Source organism: Ceratosolen solmsi, unplaced genomic scaffold (assembly GCF_000503995.2).
Source record: "Ceratosolen solmsi marchali unplaced genomic scaffold, CerSol_1.0 scaffold1, whole genome shotgun sequence".
Lineage (NCBI taxonomy): Eukaryota > Metazoa > Arthropoda > Insecta > Hymenoptera > Agaonidae > Ceratosolen > Ceratosolen solmsi.
This window is the reverse complement of record NW_011948415.1, coordinates 16,035,892-16,059,019: the sequence shown is the minus strand read 5'-3', so window position 1 is coordinate 16,059,019 and position 23,128 is coordinate 16,035,892. Positions and strand designations below refer to the sequence as shown.

Below are 23,128 nucleotides of genomic sequence, written 5' to 3'. Positions count from 1 at the left end.
CAAATTTAAAATAAAATTCAAATAGATGATACGAGAGACGAAGGAGGAGGTGAATTAATGAAAATTAAGTTTGAATCATAAAGCTCACAGCTCTGCACTTAACCTCTAACTGGTGCAACATAACGCACTAACGATGTTGGCTGCGGTAGCGTAGCAAGAGGGAGGGAGGAAACGAGACGCGAGAACAAGGAAAAGGAAGAATCAGTGGAGGAGGGGCAGCATGGCAGACGAGCGTCGACTACTGAGGGGAAAGAAGGGGGTCATCGCGGACAGGCTGAGCGCCAGAAAACTCGGAGAGGGAGACGCTCGAGTGGGGGACAGACGGGGTGAATTGCCGGCACCAAGGTCACCGTCTATACGACCAGAGCTACACTGTACTACATAGTATGACAGTACTTAGAGGAAAGGCTTGTAGTCGTCGATTCTTTTATGCTATATCGATCTCTCTTTATACATACTCTGGTACACGTTAGTTTAATGTGTTCATCCGCATTTCGAGTCACCCATTGGGTCCGTCTTCGCGAACGACTTTACATGCATTCCTTTGTTCTTCTCGCCTTTCATTGTTACTTTCCTTCTTCTCGAGTGCACCGCCCCCGCAGCCGCCCTATACACACGTATTCTTTGTCTTACATTACAGTTGTAAATTGCTTCTTAATGCTCTTTTTGAATTGTTATATAGCATTTCATGCTTTTTTAGATCTTAATAATACTTCAATAAAATAATGATTTTCATTGAAATAGAAACTTAATCTGAATCAGAAACTTTAACAAGAGCTAACTTGTCCACTAGACCTTGAAAGAGAGAGAGGGAAGGAAAGAGAGAGAGCGAGTGAGAGAGCAATATATAGATAGATAGACAGACAGATACAGATAGATACATAGAGAGACAGAGAGGGAGAGAGAGAGAGAGTGTGTGTGAGAGAGAGAGATTCTCTCACTGTGATACTAGTTGAGAACCGCCATTATTTCTTTCTCTCTTTTGCTCGGAAATTTGCGATAGAGCAAGAAAGAGCTCGGGAAGCCATGCATTTTTGCTGGTCGCGGCGGCGGCGGCGGCGGCGGCGGCGGCGGCGATGGTGGTGGCGGTGGCGGCAGCAACGGCGACGCGTGCAAGCAATAAGCTCCAACACATGCAGCTAGAGATTGCAAATGTGGACTGCTGCAATGCTCTCGGCCTCGCTCATGGTATAGGGGCAGAGACCCAGGAAGGACGCGCACGTCGCCTCGTTCGCTCCCACTTCTATACTACTCGTGCAAAAACCTGAGACCTTCATTTCTTTCTATTTTCTTCTTCGTCTTCTTTTTCCCCTCCCATTTCTTCCTCCTTTTCTTCGTTTTCTTCTGCTTTTTTTCCATTCCACCCGGTCTACGGTGAAAGATACCGCGTTAAACTACAGCCGGATGCACTTAAGGAAGACGATTCAAGATCTGATACAAACTGATCAAATTTTAATATAAAATTCCATATAAAATTCTTGTTCGAGACTAACTAACTAGCGACTTGCATTTTTTCAGTATTGTTTTTTTTCGTTTAATTTCTCCAATTCAGCAGGCTTTCTTTTTATTTTATTGTATTCATACACAATAGTATAAAGTAATTTATAACTTTTTAGAATTCATTTACTGTATCATAATTGTTGTTTTGGCTTAACGTGAATTTTAAATTCAAAAAGTAATAAAGCAATACCCCCATACCTTTCTACTCTTCTTATATTTATCTCGAGGTATAGAGTTATGATTATTTGACTAACTATTCTTCTTTGTGCCTTGTGCTAATAATCTAATAAAGATTTTGTATGTGACTTCCGAATATGACAAGATAACTTTATACGGAAAATTTATTGCATTTGTGTCAAGGCGCCTAGTAAGATTTGATTTTTCTACTTTAAGTTGTGTAATACCTTCGTAAAAACGAGTATTTCGCCTCAGTGAGATTATATTTTGTGTTATATGAGTAGGTGCGTTCATGAACAAAGCTTGGTAAAGATTAGGGTGAAGGCCTACTCTTTAAATGCCCGATAAAGGCTAATGAACCGATAATCTGCAAGTATCAAGTGCTTCGACGTTAAATAAGAGTTGAATAAATGCAACGTTATCGCAATAAGTTAAGTGTCAATTTTATACGTATGTACATGTGCGTACCTATGTAAGAAACAAACGATAAAATGATGACGCGAGTGCAATACTACCACCTATGTTTATATTACACATATAATGTATATAATTTATAAGTCTTCTGCGTAAAGAGAAGAAAAATTGAAAATTTTTAAATTATACACAGATAAAAAATTGAGAGTAATTATGCAGTTAAGGGAGTGAATTTATATTATATATATGATATTATAATTGCTTAATGCTTGTCTTGATATCTATTCTTATATATTGATACAAATATAGCGCAAAAGTGTTTTATAAGACTTTTTCTACCTATATTGTATATTGTTCACTACAATTAAGATTTATATTTAACAAAATATTATGAAAAAATAAGCATGAATTATATAAATAATAAACATAACAAACATGAAAATCAAGGAGGTAGAAGATGATTTTATTATTGTTAATGTTAGTGTGATATAAAGCAGACGTGTGAGATTGAATGGCTGATACACGATAATTGCCTTTCGTTTGATAAATATTAGGATGAATACCGTTGATTATTATACTAGAATATAATTATTGCTATTTTTGGCACATACAATGATTTTCACGTAATTCTACATAAAATTACAGCAGTAAAAACTGTTAACATTATTAATACTATTAACATTTCAATGGTATATCAGTTTAAAAGATTAAAAAATTCCAACCTATTTTTATTACAAAGAACTATTATTTGTAAGAACTTTAAATTCATACATCAGATATTTTAAAAATGGCTGTGTAAATTAAGAGTTTATATTGACTAATGTTCATAGAGAAACTTGTTTTATTTGAATTATCATTAATGCTTTTTGCTTAAATATTTAAATATTTAAAATTTTAAATAATGTTATTTATAATTTTATTTTTTAAATATATATTTATGAAGAGGTAGTACGTTAATGATACATTTTTTAAAATTATATTCAATTTATGAAATATGTGCATTCATAATATATGATAATTTTTTTAGTATCTACTGCAGATATTTACATTTTATTATAATTTTCATTAGTCCTTTATATTTATAGATTCTACGCGAATCATTACTTTCGGGCAATATTTGATCTATAAATATTAAAAAATTTAATTTAATATTAGTAACTTTCTTTTAAGAATGAGTATGAAGAAAGCCTGTCTGTAATTAAGATTTATCAGGATAATATTGATAAATTGAAACAAATGGAAATCTATTTTGTCATTTTCATACATTTGAGTTCAAGTGTTCTGTCCTTCTTTTTGGCCTTCTTTCTGGACATCGTAACAGGTTGTATTAGGACGCTATACTTGTAGTATAAGCGCTGCAATGGAATACAGAATACGAGTACGAATGAATAAGGAGAGTGGGACTTGCCCCGTTACCAAATCGTTATGGCGTAACATTTTGCTTATTCACGTTCGATTATACAATCCGGCATACTTTTACTCGACGTTGCTGGCTTGCCGAGTTCGAGTTCTCGGCATTGTGATGTTGCGCGATTAATAATACGAATGCGTTGCCTGCGGCCATACTGGAAACGAGGACGATCAGCTCTTAGCCAATTATCTACTGCAAATGCCAGTAGTGCCTTTTTCCGATACTTCCAGTATCTACAATACGTAAAGCATCTATTTCGCTTAAAACAAAATCTAAACGTTTTAGATAATCTTATAACATCTGCAGTTTTGTTGATAAATATTTTCCTCATAATATAATAATAGTTTACCAAGAAGATACTTTTATAAAAAGTTTTAATCTATTAAAATGATTATAAATTTTTAAATTCATCTCAATTCAAATATTCATTTTAAAACATTTATTATATTTATGTATAATTGAGCACATTTGGAGTTTTTACATAGATTTATTTTCTATGTATTCTATCAATAATTAATATTGTAATATTTGCCTGAATTTCAATAATTCCTGATTAATTTCAATAAGATATGTAAATATTTACATTATTTATATTTTTATTATTTATATTTGCATTTTTGCAGCATAAGTACGTTTTTCTCTAGATTTTTAACAAATTGTGTAAATATATTTTATATTTACGACATTGATTTTTAATATATAAAATTAGGTAATTTAAAGAATTTTTATATGTATCAATCCAAAAGTTCTTTTTAATAAATTTAATATTTCGACAAAAACAAATATGTACGGGAATGCATATTTCGTAATTTTTCTTTAGTTATAGTTGCTATTATTATTATTATTGTTGTTGTTGTTGATGTTCTTCTTCTTCTTCTTTTTATTATTATTATTATCATTATTATTATTTTACTACAATTATTATATAAAAATTTATATCTATAGGATTTAATGGAATTTTACTATAATATTTCTTTACACAAACTAAAAAATAACAAAAATAAAATTAAAATAAATTTACAGACTCTTAAATACGTTAGTAGTGTGCGTGTGTGTGCATGTGCCCGCGCGCATTTATTTTTTCCTTCCTCTTACTCTCTCTTTTAAATGATTACATTATATGAAATAATGGGGGAATCTTAGCAAGAACATTTGCCTCTTATTTGTGCAAATTTATAGTTGAATATATTTTATTTCTTAGTTCTCTAATAGATCGACTTTCAGCTATTCATTGTTATATTTAGATGAAATTTTTCATAAATTTTCATATTTTCCAATAATATATTAAAAATACAAATGGATTAGTCGTTATTTTAAGTAAAAAGATTTTATTAGAATAGCAATATTATCAATGAATCAGTTTTTTTAATTTACAAATATTTTATTTAATCATTAATAATTTTATAATAAATTTATTGCTTTAAGTTCTTATATCCTACTTCTCTTAAGAATTCTTTAATATAATTTTTATATTGATTATCTAGAGCTAAAACTTTTTATTTAGTTACAAAATTATTAATTATTAATTATATATAATTAATTCTATTTTCCTATAAATACCTATAATTGATATATCTATTGGTAATAATAAATAAATCTGTGTCGTAAAAAATCGTATTATAACAAATAGTAATGATCGAGTTTCATATTATCCAAATTTGGTATATGTTATTGACGATAAAACATTTCCATAGTCATTATAACTAATAAATCGTATACTCACACGTAGGGGGTTGACGATAATGTAGATGTTGAAGATTCGGAGATTGGTGGAGGTGATGATGTGGTGGTCCCATTGACGTTGGTAGGCCATGATTAGAATGTTGTTGATGAGGTGAGCTCCCTCTATGACCTTGGTACTGACCAGCTTGATGATGTTGATGATGTTGTTGAGGGTGGAAGGTTGGAGGTAAAAAGCCACCCGAACTTCCATATATTCCAGGACTGTGGCAAGCCGGTCTCCCTAACGCTATTTTTAGAAATCGTTGATTTCATTTTCCGATAAACTTATTAACTTAAAAACTATATTATCAAAAACAAAAAGCTTTTGTAACGCCTACAGTAGTATTGATTCTTGATTCAGCTTATCTCACCTGCTGTGAGGTGAGAGTGATGGGAGGCACCGAGACTTGATGATAGAGATGAACTAGGATTAAGCCTTGCTTTTAAGAGTAGATTTGCATCTTCATTGCCACCTGATGATGTACTTGATTCGACATCGCTAACTCCACTATCGGCAGGACTCGCTGGTAGAGATCCGCTTCCTATTTGATTAAATTGATATTTACATTTATTAAGATTTATTCTATTTGGTTATAATGTAGAGAAAAAGTTAGAATAGAGTTTGAATGTTCATGGAGTAGAAGAAATTGAAGCTCATCAGATCATTGGTTATGCATATCTGCCCTTCCCACGGTCATCCCTTCTCTACTGATACTTATTACACTTTAGAACCAGTCTTAACGGATTTTGCACGAATAATTATACGACTTTTCTTTTCCTTTCTTTTATGTTACGCAAAGTAAATCAAGATTCAAACTTCTAACCCTAACTAATTTGGTAATATGGTTTTACATATCTTCTTAAATTCTCTACGTCAAAATTGTATAGTATGATAGTCAGATTTTCTTATATATATAAATATATATCATATATATAAATATATATCATAAATAATTTCTAAACATATTCAATAAATGAAATTAAATTAAATTTTATGAAAAACTCAATTATTAAAATTAAAATTAATATAATATTTTAAATGAAATTTTCTATTTCATTGCCAGAGGCCATATATAATTGCAGAATCTGAAAAATCTTAACGCTAAAAAAAAAAAATTTTGAAATTCGCTGGTTAAAAATAAAATATTGTGTATATTCATAATATTATATATTATTTATTATTCTTCGATGATTTTTCGATCAATAAAGTGTCTAATTGATTATTTATATAAAACTTCTTATAAATAATGATTGTTATGTGGTTGCCGTACCTCTATGACTGACAATGAATTATTGAAATTCAATCAATTGAAATTTAAAATGAAATTAATTTTGTAACTGTATACTTATCAAGTGTACAAGATATTTTTGCAAATGATTTGATTTTTCTTATTTTAAGTTTTAAGCTTTCCAGTACATTAATCAAAAGTGCATCAATAAATTAAAAAGATATCAAATAGTACGAATTTAAAAGTAGATTTCAAACTATAAAAATCATAATAATAACTGTATTGATCACCATTCATAAAAAATAATATATCGAATATACATGAAAAATTAAAACTTTATAATAGAAAAATTATAAGAACTTTTTAATGCAGTTTTATGCATATGCTGCGAATATATCAATAATAATAATATAATATAGCGAGTCTTTATATTATAGAAGATAATATAAACTTCAAAAATTAATTTTAGTAATTCAGTCAACGATTGCATAATGTAAAAATTTAATAATTTTACCTAAACGTGCTTAAATCTTCCTGTCAAATACTTAGAAAATTAATGTTATATAATTTATTTTAAAATAAAATATTAATTATAGTAAATAGAAGATGTTGATACAAATTTTATTATAATTAAAAGTAAACTTTATATTTCCATTTTTTATACTAAGTTGTACATTTATATATAATAGTATCTTGAATATATAAAGTTAATAAGTTCATAAAAGTAATAAAATATGCATTGACGTATAACTTATGTATATCAAGTATTTGATGTGATGATTCAATATAAACTTGTATGCAAATGTATGTTTGTCTTTAAAAATAAAATATTGAAAATTAAGTCTCGACATAAAAGGCCAATACCGATTAAATAAATATAATTAATGGAGTTCAAATTGTTTTCCAGTATATCTTCATTAATACGATATAATATTTATGGAAGTGGTTTAATATAATACAAAGATTTGTATAATAATAGAGGAATAGAATGAACGCTGAAAATTGGATTAAGTATTACTCGTTAACTACCTCAAAGCATATCGTTTTAATTACTTTCTGTTTATCCACATATATTATCCACATCTATCTTATCTATTAAATATTTTATAAATATTAGATTGAGTTTGTCGTTAATACATTATATGTAAATAACATAAATATTCTAATTGAATTCATACCTGGCGTGCTAGTAGGTGGTATAGCAGCAGTACTGTACGGTGGTTGGCTACCTAGATGTCGACCGTAACCATTCTGTAAAGCAGCAAGTCCGTGTTGCTGATGTTGATGTTGATGATGGTGATGGTGGTGATGGTGCTGTGATTGTTGTTGTTGTTGTTGTTGGTGTTGGTGCTGCTGCTGCTGTTGTTGTTGTTGCTGCTGCTGCTGCTGTTGCTGCTGGTGTTGGTGTTGATGCTGCGAATGCGAGTGATGCTGCGACAGGATACCATGAAGAAGCCTATTGCCTGATAACGATCCCGGTTCAGACTTCACTGAAGCCAATGTTAATACTTCCTTTTCTGTTGGATCCCGCGCCTGTTGTACTAACTCTCTCGCATCCACTAAAAACATATGCAATAATACTTTTTATCAGATCTGTTTAATATTTAATTCGCACTTAACTACAATTATAATAAAATAGACTCAATGACCACTTTACACTTCTTATAGATGAAAATAAACAAAAATTCTGGGAATATGAAAATTTTTTTCATACATTTTAGGTTAAGGTTACAGACCTTTAACTATTAAAACTTTGTGCTTTTTAAAAAGAGCGTTAGTATTATTTGAGAACTACATAGATCGTTTTCACATAAACTGTGCATATTTAAGTTTTTATTTATTAAATTTTAAGTAAATAATTAACGTATAGATCGATAACATTTAAATTGCAGATTAATTCGTTTAAAATGTTAAACAAGTCGGTTAACAAATTATTTCTACCATCCCTTTTCGAACCCAGCATTCGTCCAGGTAGAAGTCAATAGATTTTGTTTATTCGTTCTACTAAATAAACAATGACTAATACGCATTAGTTAATAATGTAGAGTTAATAAATTTTTAATAATAAATTAAAAAAAAAGAAATAATATAAAGGGAAGGAATAGATGATGAAGCAGCGTCGAGGCCAGCGAGCTCGCACATACGTATTCGCCAGAGAGGAAGTGAAAGCAACGACGCGCCGCTTCGTCGTCTCTCCTTGACCCACTGCAACGTTTCTACTTTACTTTCAGACAGGCGCAGCAAGTAATTCCACCAACAGCGTCGTCAACGCTGCCAGCGCCGCCAGGTTCATTAGGCAATTTCTTAAGTCACAAACGCACACAAACACCGTACAACAGATGCAACATAATGTTTCACTAAGGTAGCGCGAAAAAAAGACGTTATTATGGGAATCGGTGGTTAATCGATTTATATTGTCCAATATACGAATCTCCATACTGTCAAAATATTTATACATTTCATTGCATTCAACTTTTCCTTTTTTATTCTCAACTTATTAAATCTTCAATTCAAATCACTAGATATTCGCGTTGCTTTCAATAATTGATATTAGATAATAATTATTTTAATTATTTCAAAAGATTGTCTTTCTATAAGTTTGTTATATATGACATAATCAATTAACGATTTAATTTCTACTTCTATGTATAATTCATTATTACTTTTTTTCCAATGACTTATTAATCAAGGTAAAGAATAATTCTAATATAAGGAAATAAATAAATACAATGTACAGATATCATTTATGTTAATCCATTTCTTTGTAAACATATTAAATATATATATATATATATATATATATATATATATATATATATATATATATATATTTTGCATTTCTTGTGGGTTCATTATAATAAGAATCAGTAATAGTATTTGACAATTAATTTAATTACTAATCAATATAAAGTTAAAATTCAAAATGCTAATGTTCATATTAATATTAGTTAATAAAATAATAACCACATTTATATAAATTACAAAATTATTATACAATTAAATAATTAATTTAAGTTTTTAATTATTTTAAATTTGAAAAATTAATTACCTAATATATTAGGTATGTAATTAAAAATTTTAGGTAAAAAGTTTTATATTGGTATAAAACTTGTTCCTAATAGCTGAAGATTATTAATAATTATTGTGTTTTTGAATTTTTTATAATTGATTCTTTACAAACAAAATTTTATTTATTATATATATGAAATATTTATAATATATATTTAAAAATATATATGGATACATAAATATATATATATATATATATATATATATGTATGTATGTATAATATTATGATATTGTTATATTTATATAGTAGTAGTAGTAATAGTAGTATTTCGTACAAAACATATAAATAAAATGCGTTTGAAATCAAATAAATAAATCAGGTTTATAATTTGTTTCTTAATGTATAGAGAACGTTATTAAACAATTTAAAACATGCGATCAATTACTAAATTGGAAACTACTTTTATTGAAAAAAGTTAATAAAATGAAAGTGATGCTGGAACATAAATGGGACGAAAGTATTATTAATTTATAATATACATAATTTAATTAAAATTTGGAGATAAATGATATTCGTATACGTGTATACATATTCTTATATGTATGTACGCCAAAAAGTTCAATGTTTAAATAGTAGTTAAATAAACGTATGAGTATATTAGCTTTGGAATGCTGTTCTTGTAATATGGCATTCTTTATTGTATTTTATCTTCTTAGATTTGATTACATTGTACAATTTAGATAAAACTTAGAATAGTTATATTTACTTGAGAATAATATAATTTTGTAAATAAATCGAGAAACATTGCTTTTGTATACTATTTTACTGCCAATTGAAAAAAAAATAATAATGAAAAATTGCCAATAATGAAAGTATTTAATAAAGTGGGAAACAAAAACCGTGCGATTAGAATTAAGGGCGTCGTGCCAGTCGTATAGTCGATTGAGAGCTAGGCACCTTGGCCATTGACCTTCGTTGACCTTGATCCTTTCGAGTTCGGAGGGAGTGGCGTCAACTATGCCATCAGCTCGTCTAGCCTCATCGACCGTAGACGCGTCTCTTGTACCCTCGCATCCATGCTTTTTTCTATTTTATTCTTTCTTCCTTACTTTTGTTTTTATTTTCTCCCTATGCCGTACTGTTCTTGATCCGTTAAAATCTCATGTAAATCATTATGAATCAGTGGCATTGGAATCGCATAAATTTCGCACATTGTAAATTTAAGCTTTTGTTAGATACCTTTCTTGCAACGTGATGTTGCAAGAAAGAATTACAGTGTAGCAGCATGTGTAAGTATGGTCAGTCTTTGCCTCAGCCACCTAACTTTCTCCTCTTCGTTCTCCTTCTTATCCTCGTCATCCGTACATCGTACGGTACTAATACACTCCAGCCCGTACGGCATTACGTAACGGTAACGACTCTCTCTTTCTATGTGACATCAACTCTCAACCTCCCAACTACATCGCCTTCGCTTTCGCCTGCACACTGTTATTGCTATCTCAGAATAAAAATGCTCTTTTAATTCCAGTTTAAATTATTTCATATACGTAAATGAATAATATGTTTGCTTTTTATATTTTCAATAAATGTTACCTTTTGAAGAAACAATTACGTTATATAATAAAATGTATAATTGTTATTCAACCTTGATATACATAATCTTAAACTTTGATATTTGTATAGTACAGAATCAGTGCGCTTATTTTTATTTATATTAATTATTCTTCTTCTTTCTTTATGAAAAAATTCTACCGATTGTTCTATAATGTATAGCTTTCGTTCATAAATCTTAGAAACTTTCAAATTCAAAAATAATGCTTACACTCGGTGCGTAAAACATTATCCAAATAATGTAAATTTTATTTTAAAAACACTTCATAACCTTTTTAAATCCAACTTAAATTCGTATTTTATATAAAGGAATGCTGTATTTTAGGTGGTATATTAATTGATATTTATAGTATAAATAAATAAAGAAAATTAAACATACTTTATTGCAAAGTATGTAATTATTAAAAACCCATTTATCAATGTTTATCAAGATATTTCTATATAAATTAATTTATATTAATGATAGAGTTAATTTAACATCAATTATTGAATTTTGTTTTAGTATCTTTTTTAAAAATAAATATAAATAGAGTCTATCTGTATTTCAAATTCAAAGGAATTATTTTATACAATTTTAAAATCTTCTACAACATCTATATTTCTTCAAGAGGTATGCAACTGTACCTTCGCAAGATTGTTTGATGATCATATTATAAAAACAGAGCTTTCAAAATTAATACACTTAATTTTATAACATAATGTGTAAAATAATAGATAATAACGTCTTTTGTACAAAGTCGTATAATTTTAAAATTCAGATATGTTGATCGGGTACGAATAAAAATGAACTTGTGAATAAAATCCAGGATATTTGATTAGTTCATTCGATGTACTAAATTCTAAAATACTTGCAAATGCAAATATATTAATCGATCAAATATTTTCATTTAACTTGATACTTTTGTTTTGAAATATTCCATTTCAATTTATACAATTAAAGAGTACGGCAAATTGTTTTTATTATTAAACATTTTTAAAAGTTCGTTTGAATGTGTGTGTGTGTGTGTGTGTGTGTGTGTGTGTGAGCGCGCGAGTGTACGCATATGTGTGTGTATGTAATTTATATTTTAAGATAAAATAGTAAAGAAAACTAAAACATTTCTGAATAAGTTCGAACCCCAAAAGGAAAAAAGCGAAATACAAAAATAAGCCGAAAGGGAAAGCGTGACTGTAAGTGAGGATAACGCAATACAATATTTGTCCATGACCTATTTCCCAAGACAAACGATTTAGCAGTCATTTCCGTTTTCTTCCTTTTTTATTCACCGTTAAGACCAGGCAAATAAATAAGAACAGCGACGAAACTCTATTAGACCTTCTTTTACATTACTTTCAAAGTAACGAATTATCTTGTGATAACATCACAATGAAATTGAGAGATATAATTTATATATATAATTATTTTGTCATAATAGATATTTATAGAATAAGAAAAATAAACTAATTATATATATATATATATTACATTCTATTCTTTAATTTTTTTATTCATTTATATTAGTAATTTTTAAACAGATATTTAATAAATGTTATGATAATAATTGTAGAATTATTGTTACTGTTAGATAATGAGAATATACACAAGTATAATGTAAGTGGTAGGTTTACATAAGGTGTTTATTGCTTTATTGGATTTGCTACTCAGTTACGGTGGGGTCGGTGTCCGGTTTGCGGATTTGTCGGCCGAGGTCCTCGCTTACGTCCACTCGTCATCGACTATGGCGACTTATACTTGTAAAGACCGAGCTCATGATGCCAGAAAGAGTCGAGAGAAACGCAAATAGTAAGATACTCAAATAAACAGACATAGAGCGAGAAGGGATAGGCAGATAAATAGATAGGTATGTGAGTATGTGTATATATACGTATATATATGTATATATATAAATATGCATGCTTAGATATGGAGAGAGGAGAAGAGGCGCAGATCGCGAAAGGTGTCAAGGATAAAGAACGAGTCAACGTAATGAGATTATGTGATTGAGAGGCGATCATGTCGACTCCATCTTTCACTAATTTTCTGAAACTTGAAAATAACAAAATCGAGCTTGTTATACGCGTATATATGAATAGATACACACACGCGCGCGCGCGCGCATATATATATATATATATATATATGCGCGTGCGCGCGTGTGTGTATCAGTTTACACACGGATACACATACAAACGTGTGCGCGCGTGTGCGCAGAAGCTAGATAACTTTCACGCAAACATGTAAAAAGTTTCCAAAGGAAAGTTTCGCCCAAGTCGCGGATCGCAAAACTTATACGCTTAATCAATGAGCTACTTCCTTCGTTTCTCCTAATTGTTGATCTCAATTTTCACTTGGTGTGCTAGTCATTCCTCTCACTTCTATTCAAATATATCGACTACATATCTATTTATTATTGGTATACAAAATATAAATTGAAATATTTTTGAACTTCAATTCGATAATAAGAAAAGGCTGCATGTAATCAAGCTTACAGTTGAGATAAAGACGATATGGGATATAATGAAATGTACGAAGCAATAGTGCAAACTTCGTATGTATAGCATGTTTCTATAATAGTCTGGGTAGGTAGCGTTAGCTAGCCCAGTCGACAACACGCTTTACTATGTAGGTCAGGGCTGTTGCATACAACGAGCGCACCGCTTTCATGTTCATCGATTAACGATAGATACCACTTCTATCTTATCCTCTCCTTTTCATTTTTATCATTACATTTTATTACTTATATCGATTAATATTGTGCATTACGCAAAATTTATTCATCGCTGGGCGCGGTGAACTTAAACATTGATATACTTCATTTAAATCATCATTTAAAATTAAAGATTTTATATCATGCTTATATTAAAATTTATAATTAATTATTTTTCATCATCTACAGAGTAGAAATCTTTTTATATATGCTAGGCTAATGATTTTTTTTTATAAAATATTCACCTCGATAGAAATATCATCAACGATACTTCAATTATGAAGCTTAACCTACAGACTCATTTTAATATAATAAATAAAAAGAACTTAGTTATTATTTTTTTTCATTTAAATAGATATTTTAATTTATTTTTCAACTTAAAAAAATATTAATACGTGTAAGGTATTCGATTTAACAAATACACACGCGCGCGTGCGCGCGTGCCTAATGAACGAAATTTTTAGAATTGTAGACGAATGATGAAATATATAAAAAATAAAAGGGATGAAGGCTCGATCAATCAAGTGCATTAAAGTGCTCAATCTCTCAAGAGTCAAAACGTACAAGGACTCTATAGCCTAGTTCCGCATGTAAGTTTCTACCGATCGACTTGAAAAATGCTCTGAAAAATCGATCTCTGAAAAGATAAATATCTTGTTTTAAGTCGGCCCTGACACGACTACTATTTGAGAATGAGAGCTCTCTCTAGTTAACTAGGCAATGGATTGCAGTCATCCCTAAGCAGCGCAAGCGCACATGATGAACTTGTCCCGGTTCCGTATCTTATAAAAGTAAAATATGCGATCTCGCATCAGATACAGTATATAAATTATATAAATTATACCAAATTATATCCATATAAGATAACACAAAATTATTTATTCTAATTTAAAAATGGCATTTAACAATTTTAATTCATCTTATATGTTCACGTAATTTTAAGAATGTGCAAGTGAAAATTATCAACAGAATTTAATAAAAACATAAAAATATTTTTTATAAAATATTCAGTTGTTTTGAAATAATTTATCACTTGAATTGAGAGTCAAATTATTTTAAATGAAGTTGGTTTTTCATTTTTTCATTTTTTATATAGGTGTAAACATTAAAAATTGTATTTTACAATTATTTTTTTATTTTTGAATATTAATTCATTTTAAATGATCATAAGCTATTATCAGTTTTATATACTTATATTCTTATATCGTGTATATATATAGAAACAGTTTATGTGTTCAATTAGAAGCTTATGAATATTAAAAGTTGATATTCATTATTGAACAGCATCATTGAACAGTTGTCCACTTAAAATGTTAGCGCAGATGTGTTAGATTATTTTGTACACTTTAGTAAAGGCCACAGACTCACGCAATTACCCTTACTGAATTAAGATATTTCTTCAATTATAATACATAGTTTTACGTGATCAAGTTAAAAGTTTTTTCATTTGGTTATAAATGTTAATTTCGAATAGCTCATACATTAAATATATTCAAGAAAAAAATTTTTATTGTTGAAATTAGTTATATTACTTGAAAATATATTGAATTAAGAAAAATATATTTCTCTATCTAAATTAGAAAAATGTATGGTAAACAAAATTGTATTTAGGTAAAATAAAATAAAATAACAATATATGTAAAAAAGTATAGAAGATTTCATTAACGAAAAGAAGTATTGAAAATAATATTCATTGAACTTAAAGGAATAAAAAACTAAGACTATTGAAATTGATTCTAATAAATACAATGACATCTTCCAAGGAAAGAGGGTGCATAGCATTATTAAGGTCATTGGGTGAAAGGGATTTTTCATTTTTCATATACATCATAATTGAAAATTTTTAACTTAAACTTTTTTGTATTTACTATTTATCGTACAAGAAGGGCTAATATATAATAAATCAATAAGGAAGTGAAAGTGAGTGAATAAGAAACGAAAATATTTAGTTGAAAAAATTATTAACGGTGGCTGTAACAAAAAATGAAAAGATTGAGGAAATGTGTACCGAGTGCTCCCAGAGTGCCAACTTTCTCTTTAGTATTTTATACTTTTAGAACCTGACAAAAACTACCTTGCATATCTTTATAAAGGGTTTATTAGATATTATTTAAATCAAATAACTAAAATATTTACATTAAATTAGAATATTTAATTATTTCAGGATTTACATTAGTAAAATATTTGAGATTAATTCTTAATTTTTATTACGAATAAGTAATTAAGATGACTCTTTTATTCTCCATCTAATACTCAAAATTGTATTTATTTTTCTTTTTTTCTTCTATGGGTGTAGAGCCTCTGTACTAGATATGCAAACGCAAGCTGATACTTTAGTTCGGTTTTAAGCTTGACCTTCGCGAAATGGCTTGCGTAATATATTTATCGGCCAAAATAACACGCACAGACACAGTCATAATTGCGGACATCAACTCATACTTTTTAGTCTTTTTTTTTATCAAGGAATATGTATTTAAAGACATGATGATTAAGACGTATCTGCTTTGAGAAGAAGTTTCATCCATCTTACTACCCTATTCCCCCCCCCTTTGATTCCGTTTTTATTGTTTTAATTTTATTTAATAATTGGTTTGAATAATAATAAATTAAAGTCAATTATTTTACCTTAAATAAATTTTTTATCTAATAACACATTAAATCTGACAACATATAACATGTCAAATATTATATACAAGCTAATAATAATATTAAAGAACGAGTTTACAGCATTATTCTTTTATTACTAAAAACATTAACTAGTATACATATCAGCAATTGTAAATTAATTTAAAACATTTTTAATAAATTAGTTAGCAATACGATCTATATTAAAATGATTGAATTTATAATATTTGATTATTGAATTTGATGAAAAATTTATTTGAGTCTATTTAACAAGGAAGATTAATAAAAAAAATTTTATTTTTTGTTTTATGTTTTGAATTGCTATTTATTTATTGTATGATTTGTATGTTGAAAATATAAATAGGGAAAATCTTAGAAAGCAAACAGAGAAGAAAATTGAAAAATAGTGGTTTAGAATATAAGAAAGAATTGGACGCACGTCTTATTATTTCAAATTATTTTCTCAAATGAAATGATATTCGATAAATTTTGTGACGTTCGCTAGTAAGAATTATATCAATTTAATAAAACGGTAAAATAAAAATATATAATGTAAGGCGTGTCAATTTTGAGTGCATAAGTCATTTTAATATTATTACTTGAAGTTATTGAGGATCTTCCCAATCTTTGCCAAATAATAAATATTTGTTATTCTTGATTTGATTTGACTTTGGCCAACTTCGACTTTAATATAAGTTATAAAGCGTTATAAATTTTAAACTGAAATATCGAAATATTTATATAACTGTATAACGTGGCAGGTCGTTTTTTTACGTTGCTTACAAGTTTATTCAGTTTATTTAAGTACAGCGCGAACGCTTGCATAATGACTGATAAGAGCTGGCCAAAATTGACAGCATTTGTGATAGGCCGAGAAGCGCTTACGTTTAATACGTTTTTAGATGATAACGATAAGGAAGATAGAAAAATTTATGGAGCTAAATCGAAATTTTAAAGATTTGTGTTGCATTTGTTGAAATACGGAAATTATCTTGATACAACATTAGACTTTAGATTTTGGGCGCAAATAAAATAAACAGATATCATTTATAATTTGGCAAATGCTTAAGGTCTGCATTAGCATTAAAATGAAGTAATGCTATAAGATTGTTTCCCCTAGCAACATGACGTTAAATAAGAAATTTGGTAATTTAAGTAAAATTGTGTTCTAACAGCGTTAAATTATTAAATATGAATTGAAATATAAGTCGGAAGGTAAACTGTAGGAGGAAATTTTACACCTTCTTGTATATGCAAATTTTATTAAGCGATTAAATTTTGACGAAGGCATTTCGGTATTAGCAAAGGAAAGCGAAAGTGCTTTTAGGGATTGAAGTAACTTACAATATCGTCTAATGAGGTTCTTCTTATAGGGCTTGGTGCCAGGTGGTCTAGACCTCGGCCTGCCATCCTTATGTTCGTGACTCGAGCTCGAGTCGTCCGAATCTTCGGAGCAACTCCTATCGTCTGGGTCGCGTTCTTCGTTGGTTAAGAAGCTTGCAGTTGTGGTCGTTGCTGTGGCAGTTACGAGAGCCGAGAGTCGCGAATTAGGTCGTTCGAATTCCTGTTCGCTCGAGCTTTGACTCGTTGATTCCTCGTCCACGTCCTTGTTGCGACGGGATAACTCCGCATAGTCGCCCACTCGGACACTCAAGTCCAATGGCTGCTCTTCAAGCATCTTCTTTGATGCTTCCCTCCTGCTTCTTTTCTCCACTTATTTACTCACTTTCCTTACACTCGTTCATGCAATATATAATCCTCTGTCATTCACCACATCACCCCGTTCTCTTTTCTTAATTTTCGTTTCCTTTTCACTTTCACATGTCTACCTCGCTGTGTTTATTCGAATCACTACCGAGTCACCGACACTTAATGGATTTCTCACTTTCGGCACTTGTCGCACTTGTAAATAAGCCGCGATTAGCAAGTAGCAATTACCTTTGTAACTCAACAAAGACAAGGGACTAGAGGCACTTGATGGCCGATTGAGATCAATCGAACCAGGCCGCATCGATATTTCGGTTTTAGCACCTGTCTTTCTGTCTTTCGGCGTCTTCGTCGCGATTCGTGCCTTTAACCACACCTACATCAACGTCAACATCTATATTTATATCCGCATTCGTGCTCATGTTTACTATTACGTTTACTTTTACATTGGCGCTTATATCGGGTTAGAGTCTGCAGACGAATGGTCCGCGCGGCTCTGCCCGAGATTCAAAGTTCGCGGTTGCGTGGAACAGCAGCAACGGCGGTGACGATGACGGTGGCGGCGGCGGCGGTGGCTGTGGTGGTGGTGGTGGTGGTGGTGGTGATGGCGATGGTCGCAGCGGCGGCGGCGGCGGCGGCGGCGGCGACGCGTCTGGACGTTACTCGGCAGACTGCCATATCTCTCGCTCGCTCTTGCGTTTGTTCCCTCTTACTCGGTGCGGAAGGCCTACGGGCGACGCTCGCCGGTGGCACACTGACTGACTCGAAACCGGGCTAGTCCGCTAGTCCAGGCGCGCGCGCGTCCGCGCTCTTACCTCTCTCTCTCTCGCTCTCTCTCTCTCTCTCTCTCTCTCTTGTGGTCGCGCGTACGGCTCTCGCTGCTCCAGACATGCTCGCAAACTCTTCCCTCTCTCTGGTTTGTAGTTAGGCTGAGTGGAGCCAAGTGGAACTGAGTGAAGCCGCGCCGTGGTGCGACGAAAGCAGCCGAAAGCAACTAAACAGTGCACGCACACGTCGCACGATTATTGCGTTTGCCGGCATTCGGCAACTCCCGACGCGCCTCGGTCCTACTCGTCTTTAAAGAGCCTACCACAATACCATTGAACTAGAAAACCCGTCGCAAGAGCTTCTCCCTTATTGTTATACGCACCTTCTATTGAACTTAATTTTTTACCATACGCATCCGATTTCGCAACTTTTTCTTTATCTAACTTATTTTGTTTCAAGACTATAAAAAACGTAAATATCCTACTTCTCTTATTATTATGTTGTTAGCTCTTTGAATTGTCATTTTGACTATGCGCAAGGATTACGACTTCGACTGTATTATTAGTAAATTACAATAGCCGCTCTTTAAAGTTTTCAATACAACATAAATTACTCATTTTTAATGAATGTTACATTTTTAAAATTTAATTTATATTTATAATTCAATTTAATTCTATGAAAATCGTAGAGTATATAACTAGAAGTGAAAATTTAGATAATATTAATTGACAAAATGTATTAATTAAAGCTTTTTCCAGATAATCATGCATTGCACTTTTGAATTTTATTAACATTAATCATTTTAATTTGATGGCTCATTATATTTTACTCTGTATTATATTAATAAGCTTATATATTACAGATTATAGTTTTTTTTTAAATTTTAATTCATTAATGTGTAATTATTATATTACTCAGTGTAATACGAAACCATGCTAATTAATTGATTAGAAACATCAGTTACAAACGCCTACTTGAAAAGTTAATATTTAAAAAATAGAATACTCGTTTTAAATAGACGCTTTAAAAATTTTGATTTTTGGAAATAAAGGGTAACTAATAAAGGGTAATTAATAAAGGGACGTATTGTTCACCATATATAATCCCACTATCTTTATACAATAAGAGAAATTTATATAATTTGAAAAATATTCTCAAATTAACCAATATTAATATCCATGTTGTGTTATACATAAAATGTGTATTAAAATTACATTTTTATTTTAAATTAAACATGTAAATTAAATAAGAAGATAATAATTTATAATTTGTATGTTATATTAAATTATATAATTAACATTTTATAAAGAAAATTAAAACATTTAAATTCGTGTTTTATATTATAGAATTACATTATTATTATTTCAATGTGAGAATTTTGAAAACGAATGCAATGAAAATTATACAGTTATAGTTATAATTCGTTTATAACTTGGTATCTATATGCAGTTACATGTGCGATATATTTATTTCTTTCAATTAAATGTTTGATTTATATTTTTAAAAATATGTTAAAAGTTACAATATATAAATAAATGTATATAATAGCTGCTTTATCAAAATGTTTACGTAATGAATAAATATATTAGTATATCAAATCAGATAATAATTTATTACATTTTAAACTTAATTTTATTCATTATATATTAAATTAATTATAAATTTTAATTTTTTAAATAAAAAATATGTCATAAAATATATTTAATATTTTAAAATATTTTAATATTTTATTATTTAATATAGTTAATATTTTTAAAAAATTTTGTATTTTATTTGATGATATCTGAATGGCTTATAATTTTGATTTAAAAACGAATTCATTAAAAATGCTATATATACATATAAATACACATTGTTTAATGTATATATAATCCATTCAATATATTACATAGAAGTGTATAGAGTAAATAATGTTTAGAGTTAACATATACAGTATAAATAAGAAACATGTAACTTAACTGAAAAGTTTTAAGAGTTTAGGAATAATAATGTTATATTTTTATGTATAAAATTAATTATCTAAGTAAAATAATAATAATTCATATTAATAAATATCACCACTATGTTGTAGAAAAGATTTATAAACAATAAAAACATATCAGTACACATATTTCTCAAGTTATTAGGAAATTAAATAGAAAAGATTATGATTAAACTTTATTGAAATTAACTAAATGTAAAATAATGATTATTAAAACTATAATAATGAAAATAAAAAAATAACAAGTTATTTCAGTATATTTTAATTAATTATATTCGAATATTTGAAATTATGTTCATAGCAATAACAATCAATATTTTTTCAAATTGTTTGATGAAACATTATTACCATTATAATTTTAACATTTTTAAAATTATGATTATATTTTACGATGATTTATAAATTATTTATGATTATATGATGACAATATTTTTTTGTTCCTCGTTTTTATCCTTCTATTTTTTATTTTATACTTTCAGCCTCGTTATTCATTAGAAGAAAGAAGCTTATTTTCCGACTCACAAAACTCAAATATAAAATATGTATTATTATAAAAAGAAAATGGATAATGACTGAATTTTTTCTTTTACACGCGTGTACATCCTTTTCATTTTAAAAGTTTTGCTCTGTAAATAATGAGATCAGTATAATTATTATTATAGTGGATACGTTTTCATTAACATATTTCTTATAATAAATTGTTTAAATATTTTTTCGATTATATAATACTGATATTGTAAGTGATTAACAGTTTGTAAGAAGAAATGCTATGAAAATATTAAAAGTTAAAAAATATTGTAAAAAGATTTACATAAAATTTCACTTTGATAATCATGGGAATGTAATATTTTTATATCTATAAGTTTATTTACATAATTTTATTCAGTATTAACTATTCGATATGTTTAGGTACACTTATAACTTTTAGTATTTAGAAGATAATATCGAAGATTTTCATAGAAGTATTTATATATTTCGAAACATTAGTTGAAATAAACAAAACGTATACATTAGTAAAATAAATGAATTTGCTTTCGTAAACAATTAAAGAAATCGATAAGGTTGAAGTAAGTTTATACCTATCTATAAGTATATCAATGTAATGGCTATATAAACAAAAATATAAAAGGCACATTAATTTTAAACAACAACCAAAGAGGGAGAAAACGATTTCTAAAGTGAATTTTCTTTGACGGTGTAATCGGCGTTCACTTCCGCTACTTTTCCATGACTGTGCTCGACGCTCGGCTGACCCGATTTCAGTCAGACTCCTTACTTCGCACTCATGCATGCGCGATATATGTGTACAAAAACTATATCAACTACATTTCATACTATTATATTAATAAGATAACTGTTATGGAAATATATATCTGAATTTATATTAATATACATATTCTATTATATGTATATATATACATATATATCGAATACAATAAAATTTCTAAAACAATATTGTAATTATATGTAAAGTAAGTAAAAGTATTGAAAGTCACTGTAAAACAATTTATTACATTTTACGAAGATAGATTAAGAATAAAAAGAAATGAAATGAACACATATATAAAATCCCTTTTCATATATATATATATATATATATATATATATATATATTCCGTTATATATGTTTAAAACTATCATAATTAGTATTTTATTAAAATAAAGTAAAAACACTCTTGAACAGAATTGTGAAGGTAAAGTGAAGAAATAAGTATATTTCACAATAATTTTAATTTGATAATCATTTCTCGATTAATTTTCAGCGTTCAATTAAATACTTAATTAACTAATGAATATTTTTATATAAATTTTTTAATACTTTTGTATATAAGCACGCATATACATAGCAAAACTTTGAAATATTGATATTATAAATGTTGAATAATCATTATTTACAATAAAATGTAATTTGTTTATATATAATTTCACATAGGTCATAAATATATACAGGGTGAAATTTTGCTTCAAAATAAAATTAATACAATTATAAATTCTATTTGATTTTTAGAAGAATTTGAAAAGAATTCATAAAAGTCATATTAATTAATAATTCTTTTAATTATTTGTAAAATACTTTGAAATATATATATTTTTTTTTTAATATAGCTTTAAAGCTATAAATAATATGAAATTCATGGTATACAAATCCCAAGTATATAAACATCTATAATATAAAAGGATGTTTTTAAAAATTAAAAATTAAAAAACAATTTAACAGTAATATAAATAATAGATTATAATGTAAAGCTGATGATTTAAAAATTTATTCTTAGCAAACCATAATG

At 28.8% G+C, this 23,128-nt stretch overlaps 1 protein-coding gene across 1 annotated transcript in view; it reads right to left on the bottom strand.

Moving 5' to 3' along the window:
• Positions 1-23,128, bottom strand: part of Eip74EF (Ecdysone-induced protein E74) — a 107,364-nt gene that overhangs the window by 5,602 nt on the left and 78,634 nt on the right. The window contains exons 5-8 of the mRNA XM_011508268.1: positions 7,813-8,012; positions 7,632-7,713; positions 5,596-5,766; positions 5,226-5,471 (exon numbers count right to left, since the gene is read on the bottom strand). Coding sequence (XP_011506570.1) covers positions 5,226-5,471; positions 5,596-5,766; positions 7,632-7,713; positions 7,813-8,012 — 699 coding nt within the window. The remainder of the gene's footprint in view (positions 1-5,225; positions 5,472-5,595; positions 5,767-7,631; positions 7,714-7,812; positions 8,013-23,128) is intronic.